The sequence below is a fragment of the Haliaeetus albicilla genome, chromosome 4 (assembly GCF_947461875.1).
Source record: "Haliaeetus albicilla chromosome 4, bHalAlb1.1, whole genome shotgun sequence".
Taxonomy (NCBI): Eukaryota; Metazoa; Chordata; class Aves; order Accipitriformes; family Accipitridae; genus Haliaeetus; species Haliaeetus albicilla.
The window spans coordinates 50,767,055-50,784,733 of NC_091486.1; the positions used below are offsets into that span (position 1 = coordinate 50,767,055).

General features: G+C 58.2%; 1 protein-coding gene across 4 annotated transcripts in view; it reads left to right on the forward strand.

Annotated features, from left to right (window-relative positions):
• The window catches only part of AGRN (agrin), a 126,057-nt gene that overhangs the window by 45,709 nt on the left and 62,669 nt on the right, over positions 1–17,679 (forward strand). For 2 of the 4 annotated variants that reach the window (XM_069782621.1, XM_069782622.1), the window contains exons 3-4: positions 1,882–1,902; positions 14,915–14,962. In XM_069782621.1, coding sequence (XP_069638722.1) covers positions 1,882–1,902; positions 14,915–14,962 — 69 coding nt within the window. The remainder of the gene's footprint in view (positions 1–1,881; positions 1,903–14,914; positions 14,963–17,679) is intronic. The other 2 variants (XM_069782623.1, XM_069782625.1) reach the window with 1 other exon arrangement.

A 17,679-nucleotide genomic window follows, 5' to 3' on the forward strand; every position in this document is an offset into this window, starting at 1 on the left:
TCTTCACAGTGTCACATCACCCACGTCCTGCAGCCCATTGTGGGAGCTGCTGCTAACGTGGCATCCAAAGCATGGGGGAAGCCTCAGCACCCCTCAGCCCGGGTACCGGGGCAGTGGGTGAGGCTCTCTGTTCCAGCTGCATCCTTATCTTCCTCCTCTTCCATTTCCTCTGCTATGTGGCCCAGCATGCTCCCTTTCCCTGGGGAGTCGCCCACCTCCGTCCCTTGCATCCCACCCGTCTGGCCGTGCTTCCCCTGGGGCTCCCTGTCTGTCCTTTTTCAGCAGCCTTTGAGAGTCCAGCCTGAGAAAAGCACATGAGAAGCACCATGTACTCCAAGCTCCAACCTGCTCTTAACTATCTAGTAGTTACTCTGTGGTCCTGTGAGGAGGCAGAGTGGTCTGAGTGGAACAGAAAAGAGGGGTTGAGCTGCATTTCACACTAGGAGATGCTCATGTCCTGGTGGGACAAGGACCTGGCTGTGAGAACAGCTCTTATTTCCATAGGCATCTAGAATGAATACTATAACGGTTACAGGACTTCTATACTGCCATAGATTACTTGCAGATAAATAGGCTGTGCTCAATAACGACTGTTAAAATGCTCAGCTGTTTAACTGTTAACCTTCTCTTTCATCGTGTGGGTCGGGGACCTTGTTTCGTCTTGTGCTCTGGTTTCCTAGACTTCAAAAGTAGTTCTGGCCCAGGTGATGCATTGGGATGGGAGGTATCAAGCTGCAATGGTAAAGGATGTGCCCCTTTGAGTTGAATGGGAAATATCTGATCCGTGGGAGCCTGTATTGGGAAGCTGGCATGGCTGCGGATAACTCCAGGCTTAGCTCCTGAACGTTTCCAAATTGTGAGTTTGGTTTGAGAAAATCATCTGTTAACAAGGCAACCCACGAAGTTTCACAGTTAATGCATGTTGGCTTCCGAGTCTTGGCTGCACTTGTTACGTTCTCCAGGACCTCCCTTAGCCGTCCTTGTAAGGAAAGAGTGCAGGCTTCTCCGTGGATCAAATCAACTGTGGTATCTAACCCAGCATGCTTGTGTTGTCTGGCTGATAGTCAGCAGGGAGTGCTGAGATGTTCCCGATAGGGTTTTTGTTGTCATTTGCACCTATTTAGTGTTCTGGTTCTGGGGCTCTCTGTTTCTCCCTTGTTTTGCTGTGCGTGATTTAGGCTGTTGCAGTGTGCAATATCATCGGTAACATCAGGATCCTGCTGTTTTCTGGCTACCTGCAGATTTGGGACCCCATCGTGCCATGAAAACACGTTTAAATCGATGGGCTTAGAAGGTGGGGGCGGAAACAAACTCAGAGGGGACAAGCGATGTTCCTGAAAATGAGGGTTACTACTGGAAGAATTGGGGTTTTACTGGGGAAACCGCCAGCGTGTTGCTGTGTTGGAAGCAAAGGTGGCAGTGGCAGTCCTGGTCGTGCTGCCCTCTCTGCACCCGGTCCTTCGCAGCCACCAGCGCCCAGTCCCGGGCCACGCGTGGGTCCCCAGAGGCACGGCTTGGTGGCTGGGCCATCTCTCAGTGCCAAAAACACCCATGTCTGCTACACGTGAGCTGTTGGTTTTCTCCTGCTTCCTCTGTGTGAGACGTAGGATTGCTGGGCCAGGGATAAGGAATTCCTCCCCAGGACGCAGGTGCCAGCAACCTGGCCGTGATCTTCTGGGGTAGTTTGGGAGCGAGTGCCCGATGCTGCCTGGAAAGGGCTGGAAGAGGTGGATGGAAGCTGCCCCAGGTGGTGTTGATAGCGGAGCTTTGGAGGAGGGGGCTTGGGGGAGGGTACGAAAACTTTGGGTTAGCTGTCTGTTTTCTTGTTTCTAACTGTTTTGTTCTCTCCTTTTTTTCCTTCCCCTCCCCTGCTTTCTAAAGAACATAGGAAGCTTCTTGCTGGTAAGTGGTGGTGCGTCATGCAAAAAAATACCATTTTTTCCATCCACCATCAGATTCGTTGGCTAGTCCATGTCATTCTTCCATCCACTCGGGATGTGCTGGAGCAATAGAAACCTTCTGGAGGTGGGTACAGGCACACCCATCCCCACAGCCTCTCGGCTGCAGAGTGTGCGCTCACCTCAAAGGGAGCTATTGCTTTTAGATCACAGTTTGAAGAACTGCTTTCCCCTCTGCCTCCACATCGCCCGGCCCCACATTGTTGCCTGGGCTCGATTGGATTCCTACCGTCCTTGCACAAAGCGAGCGAGAGCTGCCGTGGCACCAAGCCTCTGGAGCGCTGTGGGTGTGAAACTGTGATCTAAGGATATCTCTCACCTAGTGCTTGCCTCATATCCAACTCCATCCTCAGCCTCTCACCTTCACCAGCTTCCTGGGGAGGGTGGGGGAGAGCACTATTCCAGTTCATACTGGAGGTACAACGGACGGGCTCGCCCGTTGACCTGGCCTCGGGGTTTTGCGGTGCGGGCTGCACTTGATGTAATTAATGAAGGAGGGCAGAGCGTTGCTGCCAGCAGGTCGAGGGCAGAGGCTGTGCCTGCCCTCCGTCCTGACTGAGCTGTGAAGCTGCAAGTGTGGGGCAAACATGCCACAGACAATTCTTCTGGGCAGCTTTCTAGCAAAAGCAAGTGGAGGGTGGGCACGGGACGAAGCCCCTAAAGCGTTCCTGTCCCTGCTCCTTTGGTCCCCTCGCCTCAGCTGCCCCGTCCTGTGTCGGCAGTGGCTCATCTCACCCCCAGCTGTCATCTGCATGGACGTTTGGTTTTTTTTTAAACGGTGAATCCCAGTCATTAAAACAAACCATGTGCGTGCTCTGGCTGATGAGAGCAGCCCTTAGCGGGCAAGGGAAGGGTGTGCGGTGTACATGGCTGCAGGCTGGCTGGGTGCCCGCTTCCCTGTGATCCCCGGTGCTGGGAATCCTGGCATCCCGGGAGCCTCGTGGCCAGCTCCTTTGTTTGGTGGCTGTGGATACAGAGCGTATGTAAGGAAGGCGTTTGGCATGCGGTTGGGGCTGGCAGTTCATCTCACGCCCTCCCCCTGCGTGCACAAACCTTCGCACGCATCGGCTGGCTCGGGTTGGAGGACGGGGCAAGCGCGATGCCCCCCTGTGCCGCTGACCCTCTCCGCCATGTCCGGGCAGCAGCCCTGCCGTGGCAAAAAGTCCCAGGTCTGTGTTTGCCACGGACGGGCAGGGGTGCAGAGGTATCAAAACGCTTCTCTGCACCAGCTTTGACTTTGGAGCTGCTCCTCCGCCCACGCTCTGCTCGTCTGGAGACCTTTAGGTTCGTTGCTGACCCACATCCGTAGCTGGATGAGCGGCTGGATTTTTGGTGCGACATGGGGTGGGACGGAGCTGTGGCCGCTCAGCTAGCCTTGGTCTGGGCGTTGCGGCTGGCTGTGTCAAACCCCACTGAACCGAGGAAAAGGGACTGGACCAGCTGTGGCTGGTGAGCTCTTTAAAGCTATCGCTGCTGTAATTCCTCCCTGTTTGGTGCCCCTCATTATGTATAATATATAGACTATACTGTGCAGCTCGGGAGGGGTAGGCTAAGGGTTTGCTTGGAAACGTGCCCTTGCTGCAAAAGCGCTGGAGAGGGACCAGAGGGACATAAAAGTTTTATTGAAAGCCGCATACTCTTGGCCTAGACCCTGGTCCGGGAGCAAGGAGAGAAGCTATCCAAGCCGACAGCATCCCCTGCCGGCTCAAGCTTCCCTCATCTCTTGGCCTTGAGATGCATAAACTGAGTCTTGCGCGTTTCCTAGCAGGAGAGCGTTCTCCTCTCCTCCCGGGTGCTGCCAGCAGCCCCGCCGACTGGATGCCGTTCACTGCTTGCAACACGGGCACAAACGTTTTACTTTCAGCTGTGGGTGGTTGACAGCACGATAGCTGGATGCTGCCTGCTTTCGGCTCTCCCAGACTGGAGGTGGGCAGGAGAAAAAGGCTCTGGGTTCCTGGGGCTGCCCACTACCCCCTTGCCATGTCCCCATCCAACGTGCAAGCCTCTCCGCAGTGCCTGCGAGTGATCTCCGAGCAGGACCATAGTTGGTCAGAGGAGAGGGTGTCCCTTCCATTCCTTCCCTTAGGCTCTTGCGGCTCTCCCTGCCTTCCCAATGCAACTGGAGCAGCTGCCCTTCTCCGCTGAGAGCACGCGTTTTTCCTTTCTCTTTTCTAGTGATGTGCTTGAGCTCTTTTCCTTCCACCTTACCGTGTAGCTCGGGGGGGCTTTGCTCTCCCCAAAGAAGCGGTCTGCACGGGGTTTGTCTGAGCACCACCGCTGTGGAGCTGGGCGACGGGCTGCGTGTCCCCTCTTGCCGCTGCGGGAGGGGACGACGCTGCCGGCTCTCGTCCTGCTGGTAAGTCTGGCTCTGCGTGTTCCCAGGAGGCCTGTTTTGCACTGCTCCGCGGCTCTTGTGGTTTGTCTGCTTTATGGGAAGTGGTTAACAAAGCTCTGCCGCACCAGACAGCTTGGACCGGGGCCCGGGGCTGATGCTTTTGTCTGCGGCGGGTGCCGGACACGGCCACGACCGAGCATCTGTCTCGGAGCTGCTCCGTGGGAGCCCTGCGCCCTGTGCACTGGTGCTTGACCGGCACAGAGCTGCATCGCTCGAGGGTGCAGGTGTAATTTCTAGCCATTGCGAGCCGTCTTGTGTGGGAGAGGTGCAGGGAGAGCACTACTTGGCTGCCATAAGTCAGCTCCTGGTCCAGGGTCAGGAGCAGGGTGAGGTGTCCAGCTGAACTGGGGGCAAACCCACCGCTCCTCTGCGGAGCCCTGGCTGGCAGGAGGTGGCAGAGAGCTACTGGGTTGCCTGGTGCCATGGCGTTCAGCTTCTGCTCTCCAGAGCAGCTCTGGCTGAAGGCTGGCAGGCCCTCCTCTGAATATTGCTCCCAGCACTCCCTCTGCCTGCAGCACTTTGTACAGCTGGCATGGCAAACGTGCTCCTGCTGTCAGGATATCTCACATTTGCTCAGGGTATGGGCTGGCCATTCCTGCATCGCCCCACTGCTACTCAACTCCTTGAGTGCTGGTCTGGGTGGGCAGAAATTGGGGTGTTCTAGTGAGGTACCTCTGCTTTCATGCTCTCTGTGTGCCTGGTTCTCACTGGCACGATGTGTTTTCTCACTGGTTGAGATTACTGGCAGTACCCTAACTCCAGCCAACGCTGCTCTTTCGGGCAGACACAGCATGAGGCATACCCCCACCCCTGTTGCTGAAGGATGTCATTTATTGTCTGGAAGCACCCCGGTGACAGCTGCTTTCCTGGTGGGAAGGTATCCAGAGCGCCAGGGATACATGCTAATTTTTGTCTGGGTCTCTGCTCCAGAAATGTGCTGTAGGTTTGTTTCATCATTTGTTTTCTACTGTTTTTTCCTATTTGCACCCCCCCGTGTTATCATATCCTTGAAGAACTCTGCAACACCAGCTGATCCTCACACCCCCTTGCAGATGAACAAGTTTACATCAGCTTGCAAAGCAACTGGTGTATGTTTGGAAGAGGCTTGGCAGAAGTGACGACTTACAGCTCAGCCAACTCAGTCAGCACATAGAGAGGCTGAAGTCTCGGACCGTTCACTCTCAGCCACTCCAGTAGCCAGGCAAGGCTCTTCCTCTGCCGGAGGGAGTTGATGCTGTCTCAGAAAAACAGTAGCCACAGGATAACGTAAGTTCAGAGCAGACCGTAGCCCCTGAAGCGTTTGAGAGGTCTGTTTGTCCCCCAGCAAGGGAGAAGCTTCCCTTCCCCATCACCGCTGCCACGCCATGTGGATGGAGATGCTGTGGGCAGCTCCGCTCGGCTCTTGGCCGGAGCATGTCTCGGCATGGATGGGTTGGCGAGAGCGGCAGGTGGCGATGTGAGCCTGCTGCAGGAGCCGAGGGCTGCCGGCCGGCTGCAGGGTTGGGGCTGTAGTGCTGCACGCACCCCACTCTGGACATCCTCGGAATATTGGGAGAACGCAGCTGGGACAGAGCGGAGGGATCTTTGTCCCAGCGTCACCCTGGCTCATCTCTTTGCAAGCCGGGTGCTGTTGTCGGCATCGCTCCTGGATGGGAGTCCTGCAGCGGGCAGCTGTCCTGGCAGCGTAGCAAGGCAGCGGGGAATGTGCTTCTCCTGGGAACGATGGAGGAGGGAGGCAGTGGCTGCTGAGGGTGTGAAATCCCTAGCTGGGTGCCTTGGTCTGCAAAGTCCTCTCAGGCTCTGGGTTCAAGCCCGGCTGCCTCATTTGGAGCCTGCAAGCTGGGCTCGCAGGGGACAAAGAGTCGGGGCCAGGAGCATGGGTCCCAGCAGGAGCCCAGCAGTTCATGCGAGCAGTCGCCTGGGGCAGCAGTTTGCTTTTGCGAAGGCACAGGATGACGGGGCTGGGTAAAAAGTGCTTAGGCTCCTTGGCTGGAACAGCGGGGAGCTGCGTGGCGTAGCACCGAGACGCATCGCCTCCCTCCCCTGGGTTGCTTTTGCTTTGCCGTGTGTCTGCTTTTGAGCAGCAGCCCTGTACTTTTAGATCTGGACACCAAGTTCTGCGTGCAAACCTGGTTTTATTTTTTTCTTTTTCAAGCGGGGAGGCAGAGACATCATAAAACTCATATGGGCAGCTAGGTGGAAGAGGTGCGGGCTTTGTGCGGTGCGTGTGGGGGAGCATCTCTTAATGGAGGGGCTGTCTTCCAGTTGCAACACAGTGTGTCTGCAGGCTGTGGAGTGCAGACCGCCAGTTTGGAGAAAGGCCTGTGGTGCTGGGAGAGGGTGACCTGTATTTTCCCCGGGGTGCACGCGTGTGGCCTGCTCCAATGCTCCATGCTCAGGCATCCCATAGCGCATCTGGAAGACAGCTGCATGGTCCGGTGTCGCGCGGTAGGAGGGCAAAGTCATTAAGTGGGGAAACCCCCCTCTTCAGCAGAGGCAGCCCAGCACCCCTTGTCCAGCACCGCCTGGCACGGCTGTTTATTAGGAATGGTGTGAATTAACACCCTTTTCCACTCCCAGCACGCACATCAACCTAGCCGTGAGGCTCGCCACCCCAGCCCCATCTCCCGCACCGCTCCCTCGTCTCCCATTGATGGGGTTTAAAAGCTCTTTATTTCCAAGCGCTGCTCAGCAGGAGTCAAGCTGGGTCCTGCCAAGTGTTAAATGAAATAATTAAAATCCCCACTTTCTCCCCCTCCTGCTCCTTTCTCTGTAATGCTGGTAATTAGCCTGTAAAACTGCAGGAGGGCATGGGGAAGGGAGAATGTGCAAATGCCTTCTGCAGGCTCCCTCCTCCTCCTCCTCTTCACCCTCCCCAGAGGAAGCACAAATGGCTCTCTAGGTATTGGGTGCTGTCAGATAAATCCCAATTAGCTCCCTGCCAAACAGGATTAGCGAGAAGGGAGCCAGGTGGGGAATCAGCCTGGCAACAGCAGGAGCTGGGGGCTTCTGCAAGGTCTCTAGCTCAGTGTGGAGGGAGAGATCGACAGCTGCCAGTCAGTTCACAAAGTAATGCTGATTTTTGCTGTTGCAGGCTGATATCTGGCAGGCAGAAATGGGGAGGTGAAGGAAATGAAACTGGTGTCTCCTGCTGGTGTTACCTCTTACCAAGTAACTGGTGGCTTGAGGGTGCGGGGGTCCCATGAGATGCCTGTGAGCCCCCCCCACATCTGAGGTCGGTGCAGAGATGCAGGGCAGCGTGCACGGGTCTTGCTGCTCCCAGTGCTGGTGTGCCAGGACCTGCCCTGGCCCCGCAATGGAGTTCATGTCTCCTGCCAGCTCTTGCTTCAGAAGCAAGAGGATAAAACTACTGTCCTGCCACGCTGAACACTGCCGGCTGCACCCAGCCCAGCTCCTTCAGCCTGTCTGCTGCATTTTGGCAGCAGCTGTGACATCCTCTCTCTGAAAGCCCAGAAATAAACCCATTAATGGCATCAGGCTTTAAACTGGCTGGTGACCACACGGAGGCCTTAATGCATTGAACACTTTCATTTAGAAAACTGGGCAGGGGGGAATATGGACGAGCTCAAAGATAATGTTTTCTTGCCTGTAGTAGAGGAATAGCAGCTGTGTCTGAGGGTGTTAAATTGGCTGGCTCTCCCCTATCCCTCCCTCTTCTTCCCTGGCAGACGCGGTGACTTTCTGCCTCTTGCACCCTGCTGGGGCTGGCCCTCCTCCGAACACCTACAGCCTTAGCCAGGCTGCTTCCAGTCCCAAGGAGGAGGAAGGGGAGAAATGGCGTTGGCGCAGGCGTGCAGCATTGCTTAGAGCAGGGATGAGCAGTGGTGTGGATGGACTGCTCTGGAACCTCGGAGTGGCTGAGGGATGAGTCCCCTCTGCCCTGGGGCTGGCCAGGCTGGGCTGTCCCAGTGCTGACTGAGCCAGACGTAATGGTACCGGGGGACCGAGCTGTCCCCATATCTCAGGTGCCTTTGGCTCGTGCACAGCCACCTCTTTCCCACTTCAGAGCAGCCTGGAGCTGGTAGTGTGCGTTCGGTGCCGCTGGGCTCACCGGCCAGCTCTTCCGAGCTGCTTGCTTCTGAGCCAAAGGAGGCTTTTATGTGCTCTTTCGCCTTGTCAGGTGTTGCTGTATTTTCCTGCCTGGTCCTTCGTGCGCTGGTGTCAGAAGTGTAAAGGGAAGGGCTGAGCATGCGTGGTGGGCCCAGCTGGCAGAGGGAGCGGGTGGGAGCCCAGCTGTCCCCGTGTGCTGTAGCTGGTGCAAAAAGGACGTGGGCATTTGTGAAATGCCAGAGCTGTACAGGGGTGTCTACGTGCAGCCAGCTTTGGGGAGGGGAGGCGATAAGGGACAAAACCAATGACCCACACGGATGAACCAGGCAAGTGTGCTGTCTCCCCCGTGCAAATGGGTCTTCTGATTATAAAGTCTCATCCGAAAGACTCGCTGGTGAAGGCATGGGGCGGGAGTTTGGCACCTGCGTCCCTGGGCAGAGCAGAAGGGTGCAGGACCGGGCCAAGCCGGCCACAGAGTGACCAAGCGGAGGAGAGGGCCAGGGCACACTGTTCACTTTTTGGGAAGGTCTTGGCTTCTTGAGTGATGCTCCAGCAGTTCCCAGGGGGCTGTGGTATCTGAGGAGGACACTAGAAATGGGGTAGCAGCGGCAGGGAGTTGAGCTTACCCTTTGAGGGAAAAATACTGGGTTGGAGGGGTGGGGGGCTCCATCCAGTTGCCAGGGCCCTCCGACTTGCTCAGCCAGTTCTCATCGCTGGTGAAGGGAGGGGTGTTGCGCCATGTCCCAGGAGCCAGCCCTGTGGGCTCAGGTGCTGGCTGAGGAGCCCTTTTCCAGCTGGCTCTTCAGCGCTCTTTGCTTTGCTTGTGAGGGGGCTCCTAAGATGGGTTCCTAGAAGGGGTCTGCTTGGGAGAGACAGCTTGGCAGAGCGTTTGCCGCTGAGCCCTTGTAGCACTTGGGATCTCGGGGGCTCTTGCGTGCCGGTCTGCCTTACCGCTTGGACGTGAGGCCATCAGGCACCGCGCTCGTGTGGGCTCTCCTCCTGGCAGGGTGGTTAGGATGCAGCCCGTGACTCGCAGCAAGCTGGGATCATGTTCTGCGAGTCCCCGGGGAGGCGAAGGAGCGATGCAGGTTTAAAGAGGAGCAGTGTCTGGGACGTGACTTGGATTTCTTTCCTCCCTTCTCCTTTTTTGTTCTTCCCTGTACTGCTCTTGGCAAGTTGTACCTGCGGTGCTGGGACACCCAGGATGTTCCCGGCCCACGTCTCCAGCAGAGAGGAGCAGCGTGGCTTTGTGGTGCGGCTGTAGGGCAGCTCGTGCCAATCCCACAAGGAGACCCCACAACCTGCTGACTCGTGGTGCCTGAGATGCCCTGCTAAAGGACCACCCAGCCTCCTCTGCATCTCCCCGCTGGAGGGGAGAGTGGGTGGATTCAGCTTTAGTGTTTGCGTCCCTCGGGCTCCAGGTGAATTGCCAAGGCGAGGGAGGGAGGGGCAGCGTGGCAGGAGCAGGCTGGGGGTACGTGCCGCCAGCGAGGTTGTTCTCCCATCTCGAGTCATCGGTGCCTTTTGGAGGAGCGGGTGGTGGGAACGCTGCCGTCCAGCCATCTCCCCAGGGAAAAGAGGGCTGTGCAGCCCCCTGCAGCTGGAGTCGCTGGCAGGCCAGCTGTAGCTGCCATCCCAGTAGGAGAGGAGAGGAGAGAGCTGCTGAGCCGTGGGGCAGTGCCACAGCCTGGACCTTGCGTGGTGGCTGCCGGCAGCGGCCAGGAGGAATCTGTGCTTCCCTTCCTGGCTGCGGCAGCTGCCCGGTTGGTGCTGAGCAGGGGGAGACGAGAGGAACTCAAAGCAGGTTCTCTGCGATGAGCTTCTCAGTTTGACCACAGCGGGGTTACCCGCTGCCACGTCTCCACAGTGCTCGTCTTGCCCTACGAGCACGGGATGGGTGTTTGAGGACTCCTTCCTTGCCTTGGTTGTGACACAGCAGGGTACAGACAGCCCCTCTGCAGCACCTGGGGGACAGGGGAGGCCACAAGAGTCTGGCTTAGACGATAAACCAGCCTCTGAAACGGCAGGGCTGTGTAGTCAGCCCAGACTTGTGTTAGGGTGGCTCTGTCACTGGAGGGCCTTCCTCGTGCAGGGTTTTGTTCGTAGTCTCTAGAGCTGCTTTCTTCCTCCACGGTGAGGAAGAGCTCAGCCTGTTTGCTAAGGACCACGGTGCCTTAGAAATGAGGCGTCAGGTCATGGCACTCTAGAAGCATGGTACCACGGGCAGGGAAGCAGCTCGCTGGGAGGTGTGTGTTTTGCCAGGGATGCCGTCTCACCAGAGACGTGGGGAGCAGGTATGGAGTGGAGGCCCTGGGAGCTGTGGACACCAGGGGTCACTGCCTTTGGAAGTGCTGGGGTGTAGCAGGGCTGCCCTGCCCTGCTGTTTGCTCTTGCCCCGTTGCTGGACTTGCCCTCCAGAAACCTGGCTCTTGGCCCTGACCTCCCTCTGGCTTTCAGCCCAGCTCTCCTCTTGGCACCTTTGCTGGCAGCATCCTGGCCAAGGAAAGTGGTGACCAGAGGCTTCTGGCTTCCCCGGGGTGGGGGGGCAGGAATATCCAGGTAGGCAAGGCAGGGAGCAGCACAGCTTGACGGTGCATCTGTGTCCCAGCACCTCTTTTCTCCCCTCCGTGTTCTCCTCAGACCTTTGTGGTGGGGCTGCCGGGCTGTGCAAGGTGTGTGTCCCCCCCCTCCTTTAGAATAAATGTCCTGGAAAACAGTAACTAGGGGCTTGCTCCTGCTCTTTGTTTAGTACTGCTGTCCCTGGGGGGTCTCCCCCCAATCCGCTACCCAACGCGGGGGGCGACGCTGGGAAAACCACGAAGACTTTCTCCACCTTTCAGCATCTCGAGTGGGCAGGCCGAGGGGCTTCGGTGGGTCCCGGTTGGAGGGGTGGGGGGGTGGAAAAGAACCGGCTTCACCGCGACCCCCGCCGCCTCCCGCTCTTTGTCTGCGCCGCGCCCGTTCGCCCTCGCCTCCCCTTTGTTGGCCGCCGGAGCGCTCGGGAGGGGCTCGTTCCCCCCCCCAATCCTCCTCCTCTTCCTCCTCCTCCTCCTCCTCCTCCTCCTCCTCCTCCTCGCTTGCCGGGGCTCGACCCGCTGCCGGCAGAGGGGAGGGAAAGAAGGAGCGGGGGGGGGGGACACGGGGGACGGCGGCCCCCGCGGGGCAGAGGAGCGGGCGGGGAAACTTGTGGGGCGTGGGGCGGGGGCTCCCGCCGTTACTCGGCTTGGGGCTGCTTTTCCTCCTCGCTCTTTCGTCTTCTCTCCCTTCGGCCAACGCGTGGGGTGAACCCTCGGAAGGTCGGCGTTAAGGTCTGCGAGCTCCCCGTCTCACGCCCCCAACCCACCCGGGGTCGCCCACCCGTTGCTTTCCATCGCTATCACCGTGTCGCTTCTCCATGCCGGGCTCCGCGGGGAGCTGGAATCTCTCCGGGAAGGATTGGCATGTCACAGCGGTGTGAGGAGGGGAGCTGGCCTGCTCCGGCCGTCACCGTGGCCGTGACGGGCACCGTTGCTTTCTACCGGCGAGGTGGCAGCTCGCCGAAGGGGACGAGCCGGGGTTGCGGTCCCTTCTTGCTCACCGGAGGGCTGGGAGGGTACCGGAGAGCTGGAGCCCGGCGGCGGGGGAAAGCTGCTCACCGGCTGCCCTGGAGAAAAGCGGAGCCGAGAGGGGATGGATGCGCAGCGGCTGTGAAAGGAGCCTCGGTGTGGAAACGGGAGCGTCTGCCCTCACCCGGGGCGTGGGGCAACTGAGCGGCACCCTCGGGTTGCTCCCGGCGCTCGGCTGCGAGGATCTGTCCCGGAGGGTCGGAAACCGGTGAGCCTTTGGGGGGTGCTTGCTCCGGAGGAGACGGCGTGGACGGCGGAGGAAGCTCAGCGTTCCTGGAGCGAGGCTGGTGCGGAGCCTGAGCGAGGAACCGAGAGGCAGCCGAGCGGTGAGACCTCCCCTCCCATCCCTGCCGAGACGATACGGACGTTGCCGAGGCTGCGAGCCTGAGAGGGGTCCCATGCCGGCACCCCTCACGCCGTCTCCGTCCCAGCCCCGCTCTCGGATGCCGGCGCGCGTCGGTGCTGCGGCAGCCCCCACCGTTCCCACGCCGGTAGCAGCTTGTCCGTGTCCCGGTGGGCTTGGCCGCAGAACTTGAGCTCTCAGCACTTTTGCCTGGGGTTGTTTAGTTTGCTTTCTGCGGGCAGGTGTGGATTGACAACTCCCGGGCTGGAAGAGGGATTGCTGAGCACAGGACTGTGCGTGTTCCTCCGGAGCGGGCTCAGACCTGACCCTTCCTAGGCTGTGCCTCTGAGATGGCAGATGTGGGGACAAACTCTTGCTCCTGAAGGTGCCCCCGGCCTGCCCTGCCCTCCTGCAAGCAGAGGATGGGAATCTCCGGGAAAACTTAGGTGTCGCAGCTGCCGAAGACAACCGGGAAGGGAGGAAGAGGGATCCATGTGAGCCTTGCGGCTACTCTGCCTTGGATGGGTCGGCGGCGGGTTGAGCTTTGGCCCGCAGCGTGACGGCCAAGCATGACGGCTTGCCAGTACCCCATGGCGCCGGGGGCCTTGGAGCGGGACCGAATGTACCAGCACAAGGTCTCCTTGGTGGTGCGGTATTTCATGATCCCGTGCAACATCTGCCTCATCCTCCTGGCCACCTCGACGCTGGGATTTGCCGTGCTGCTCTTCCTCAACAACTGTAGGTGTCCCCGGGCGCGTGGGAGGGAAAGGCAGGGGTTAGGTCAGCTGGCGTGCTGGGGTTTCGGCACTGGAGCAGCCCTCCCGACGCTGCCAGCTGCCGGCTGGGCTTTGCCCTGTGCCCAGGTGCTTATCGCTCGCATGCTGCTGTCTGGGGAGAAGCCGGGGAGGTGACAGCCCATTCCGCAGCTGTGCCCCACTTTTCCCCGAGATGATGTTGGCCCAGAACTGCGGAATGGAGCTGCGAAGGCGGGCGTGCGTGGGCCAGCCCCAGCTCCCCACCGTGCGTGGTGTGCTTATGCTCTCAGCTGTGCCAGCACCCTCTGTGTCCTGTGTCCCCTTTCCCCTTGCCCCCCCCCCCCGAAATACTGTGTCTCCTGATCTGCTGCTTGAGGTCTGAGCGCGGGTGGTGCTCCTGGGGGCGACGCGGTCGGTCCGTTTGTGAGGTGGGGATCTCGGCAGGGCTGTGTGGGAGGCGAGGAGCAGAAGACGGGCTCCTGTGAGTCCTGCTGAACAATATTGGGGGCCCTGTCACTATATGCAATGGGTGGAAGATGCTCCAGGATCCCTGCTATGTTCCCTTGCTCTGAAGAATCAGCAGAGGGTTGGGGCAAGACAGAGGAGTTTTCCCTGAGGTTAGGCTGTTGATCTGATCCCTGGTGTGGCTGAGTAGATTGCACTCTTGGGTGTTGGTACCTCCATGCATTGCCAGCTGCTCTAGGCACCGTGCTTTGTTGCTTCATCCTCGCGCAGGTGCTCGCCCTCCCAACGCCTGGCTTTCTCTAGGCGCAGCCTGTGGAGGAGGACGCCGTCGTGCAGCAGCGTCTTTGACCTCCTTGATGCTGGGAAGTGCCAAACACCTGCTGTGAGAAAAACCTTTAGAGGGCAGGCAAATCCTCCAGCCTAGCTTTGGGATGCACTGTTTCCTCGGGGGGGTGTGGTGTGGTTGGAAGAAAGCTGTGTAAAACTGTAAAACGCACAAATGCATTTAAAAAGCACTGGCGGGAGCAGGGCCCAGGTGATGGTGGTAGGGAAAGAGCCTGGCCCGTAAGGAGTGGAGTGCCCTCTGCCACAGCCTGGCTTTGCTGGCCCTGGGCACATCACTTAATAGAGAGCAGAGCCCAGTTTGACACTGGCATTAGGGTGTTTCCCACTCAGGATGGCAGGGTCCGTGGAGCCAGCTGCCTGAGCGGAACTCTTCTCGCCCCCCTGCTTGATCAGGGGTTACCCAAATGTAGAGGGCTGGCTGGTGGCGAGGCTGTGTGCCACCTTGCTCTGGGACCTGCGGTCACGTCCGTGGGAGTTTTCACCTTCTGCTGCCCCAGGCTACCCCTTTCTCCCACCTTTGCCTTCTTGCCTTGGAGGCCGCAGCGTTCCTCAGTGCGGTCCTGCTCAACCCAAATGACTTGGTGAGTCAGTGCCCGGGTGGGTGCGTGCGTGCGAGGTGATTACAGTACGATTTGCATCGCCGCCCTGGTGAAATGGCACACGACGAGCCGAGGCAAGCCCCAGCCCTGCCAGGCAGAAGAGGGCTGCCGCCAGATCCCAAGCCAGAGATGCTCCATCGATACTATTGGGAGAGCTGGGGCTCCCGGCTCCTGTTTCTGCTGCTCCCTTCTTCTTGCAGGACCTCCCGGGTGTTCCATGGGTGTTGGTGCCTGCTTGCGCAGGCCATGCGTACCGAAGGAATGAAATGCTGGCCCAAACGCTGCTGGGGAGCTGCGGACAGAGGTCTGGGGGGGAGGAGGAGGAGAGAGTGTGCCAAAGGGAACTGCTGATAGCTCCGTCTTTTTGTTTCTTTGCAGACAAGCCCAATAGTTATTTCACTCAGACGCCGCCGACGCCGCGAGATGGTAAGTACGCCGTTGCTTGCCGGAGCTCGGTTCTCGTGCTCAGGATGCGCTTGAGAGCAAATCGCTTGAGTCTCTCGTGCTTTCCCCGCAGCTGGCGGTGGAACAGTGCCTCCTGACCCAGTGATCTATTTTGCAGCTGACTGGCTGCTCTCTGTGCCCGGAGCGGTGCTGCAGCTCACTGGTGCCCGTGCCTTGCCCTCTCCGGTGCCCTGGGGATGCGGGAACATGGTTCTCTGGGATGAGGAGGGAAGGCAGAGCGACTGTCCCTCAGGGCTCCCTGGGAGGCACAGCAGCCCTTTCTCTGCAGAGGCTTTCTTTGGCGGCTGTGGTGGAAGTGGGGAAGGGCTGGAAAGGGAGGTTGGGATCTTCCCTATGCTCAGCAGTTTGCAGAGCTTTACTGGTTCATCTGCTGAGGCCGTGGAAGGGAGGCGGCTGGAGAAGGGGACCTTATCCTTAAAAGCGGCAGTGTTGAATCCAATGGCTATTCTGTGTTTGTCCCCTAAGGGCCTTCCTGGATGTTGGCAAAGGGAGGGGGGAAGCAGAAGGAGGTGCAGAAAGGCTTGCTGCTCTGCAAGCACAGAGGAAAAGGGAAAAAAAAAAAAAGCAAATGCCATGTGTGGCCATGGTATGTGGCAGAGTCGCAGGTGAGGGAAAGACCATGAGAAGGTCATGGGGAAATAGCCAGAAACAAGTGCCTCCCTTGGTCCCTCTGTTTTTTTGGTGTAGCGTCAGAGCAGCTCAGGGGAGGACAGCGAGGGAGGTGACTGGTTTCAGCTTGTGGGACCTGGAGCTCGAGGCTGCATCTCGCCATGGCCGGGGCAGCCAATATCCATCCTCCCTGCCAAGCAGGGAGGGATGCCTCTTCAGGGGAGTGATGTGGACACGGTGTCTCCCCGGGACTCTCTGCTGCCTTAGCAGGTCTTGGTTTTGCTGGGAAGGGACTGGAGTGGGTTGTGCTGGCTCATGGCACCAGGAGGTTAAATAGACACAAAGCAGGTAGGAATCTCTTCAGCGCAAGTGCGTGGGACATGGGCTGAGCAGCTCAGGGAGAGGTGATTTTTGAGGCTAGCAGAGGTTGCTGAGATGCTGTTGGCTGTTTATTAAATTACTGCTTCTGCTGTGCAGCCAAAGTTGAATCATCCCAGCCCATCCAGTCTTGGATCAGTCAGCTACTAACACTGTACAAATGCTACCAAAAAATCTGTTGGGCTCGTGCTCCAGCTGGCAAAAGGTTTCAGCTTTATGAGCATTAAGAGCAAAGTAGAAGCTGGTGTTCAGCTGGACATCAGGTATCTCCACCGCCCTGGCCAGAAAGGGTGTGGGCATGTAAATTCTGGGGGACTGTAATGCAGCCGTCCTTCCTTTCCCATCCTTGCTTGGGTCCCACAGGTTTCTGCTTCTGCGCTCTCCTAACAATTCCCTCCCCACCTCCAAATTGTCACCTTGCCAGTCATCAGGCAGTATGGTGCTTTCCTCGTCCTCTTCCAGAGTTATTGGTCCTTCCCTGGCAGACCAGGTGGGCCAGCACCTGGGTTTCCTGTGGACTTGCATTTTCCCTGGAACTGTGGTACTCACCTATAGATTGCCACTCACCTATGGATTCCCTGGTGTCTGATGAGCAGTACATTCACCAGCACCTCACACCTTTTCTCTGGGCTTACTAAAGCCTTCTGGTTTCACAGACCTGTAGGAACTTTGGTTTTTGAGGCTGTGCTGTTATCAGTCAATGGCTTTAAAAGCTGTTGGACGCAGGCAGGCGAGCACATGCTCAGATAGTGTCATCACAGGAGCTTTGTTTTCTCTGAAAATCAGGTTTAAAATGCCCTGCTTTCTGCTGGCAGGCTGTTCAGTCACCTTCCCCAGCCTCCCTAGTTTCACGTGCACAGATAAGAACCCAGCAGAAAACAGCAGCCAATTAATAACACGTTTGTTTCTTTCTTTCTTTCCTTCTCTGATGGGGGTGGGGAAGGAGGCGGGGGAGAAACGGATGCTAGATAAAATGTGATTAATCTATAATTGGACCAGAGAAGACATCTAAAGCAAAAATAAAAACGAACGTAGGTGTAACTCCTAGCTTAGGGCTCCAAAATATTAGCAGCCCAACCCATCCAGATGACATACTCCAAAAGATCTCTGGTCCCCACAGGAGATGGAAAACTACCACCCTTGGTGGGTTGCCAAATGAAGCGCGCGTCCTTTTGCAAGCCTAATACGGTGCAAATGCCTCACGTCGTCCTCGGGAAGCATTTCTGGGCAGAGAGGAGCAGGGGGACGTGGGGAGGAGGTCCCCTCTGGGGTGAAGGGACTGGTCCCTGCTGCTTCTGCTGTGCTGGAGGGACTGGCAGCGTTCATTGCCTGGGCTGGTTTGGAGATGGGGCTCTGGTCCTGCATCTAGCCCACCGACTTCGATGGGGCTATGCTTGTGCTTGTAAACTGCTGGGCTTTGGCTGAGGTTTGCTGAGCGAGGGCCATGGCTCTCCCGTCCTTGGCTTGCTCTCAGGGTGGCTTTGGTGGAACAAGGTGTTGTGCTAGTGAGAAGTGTGCCCGGCTGTCTGACCGACAGGTCTGTTTTGGGACGGCTGGTTGGGAAGCCGTCGAACCCTTCTCCCTTTCCCCTAACCAGGCAGGGGAAGGTCTCTGCCTCGCCGCACCGTGTTCCTTTCCCCAGGTGATGCCTGGTGGCATGTCAAAGGCGGCGGGCGAGGATTCGGTGGGTC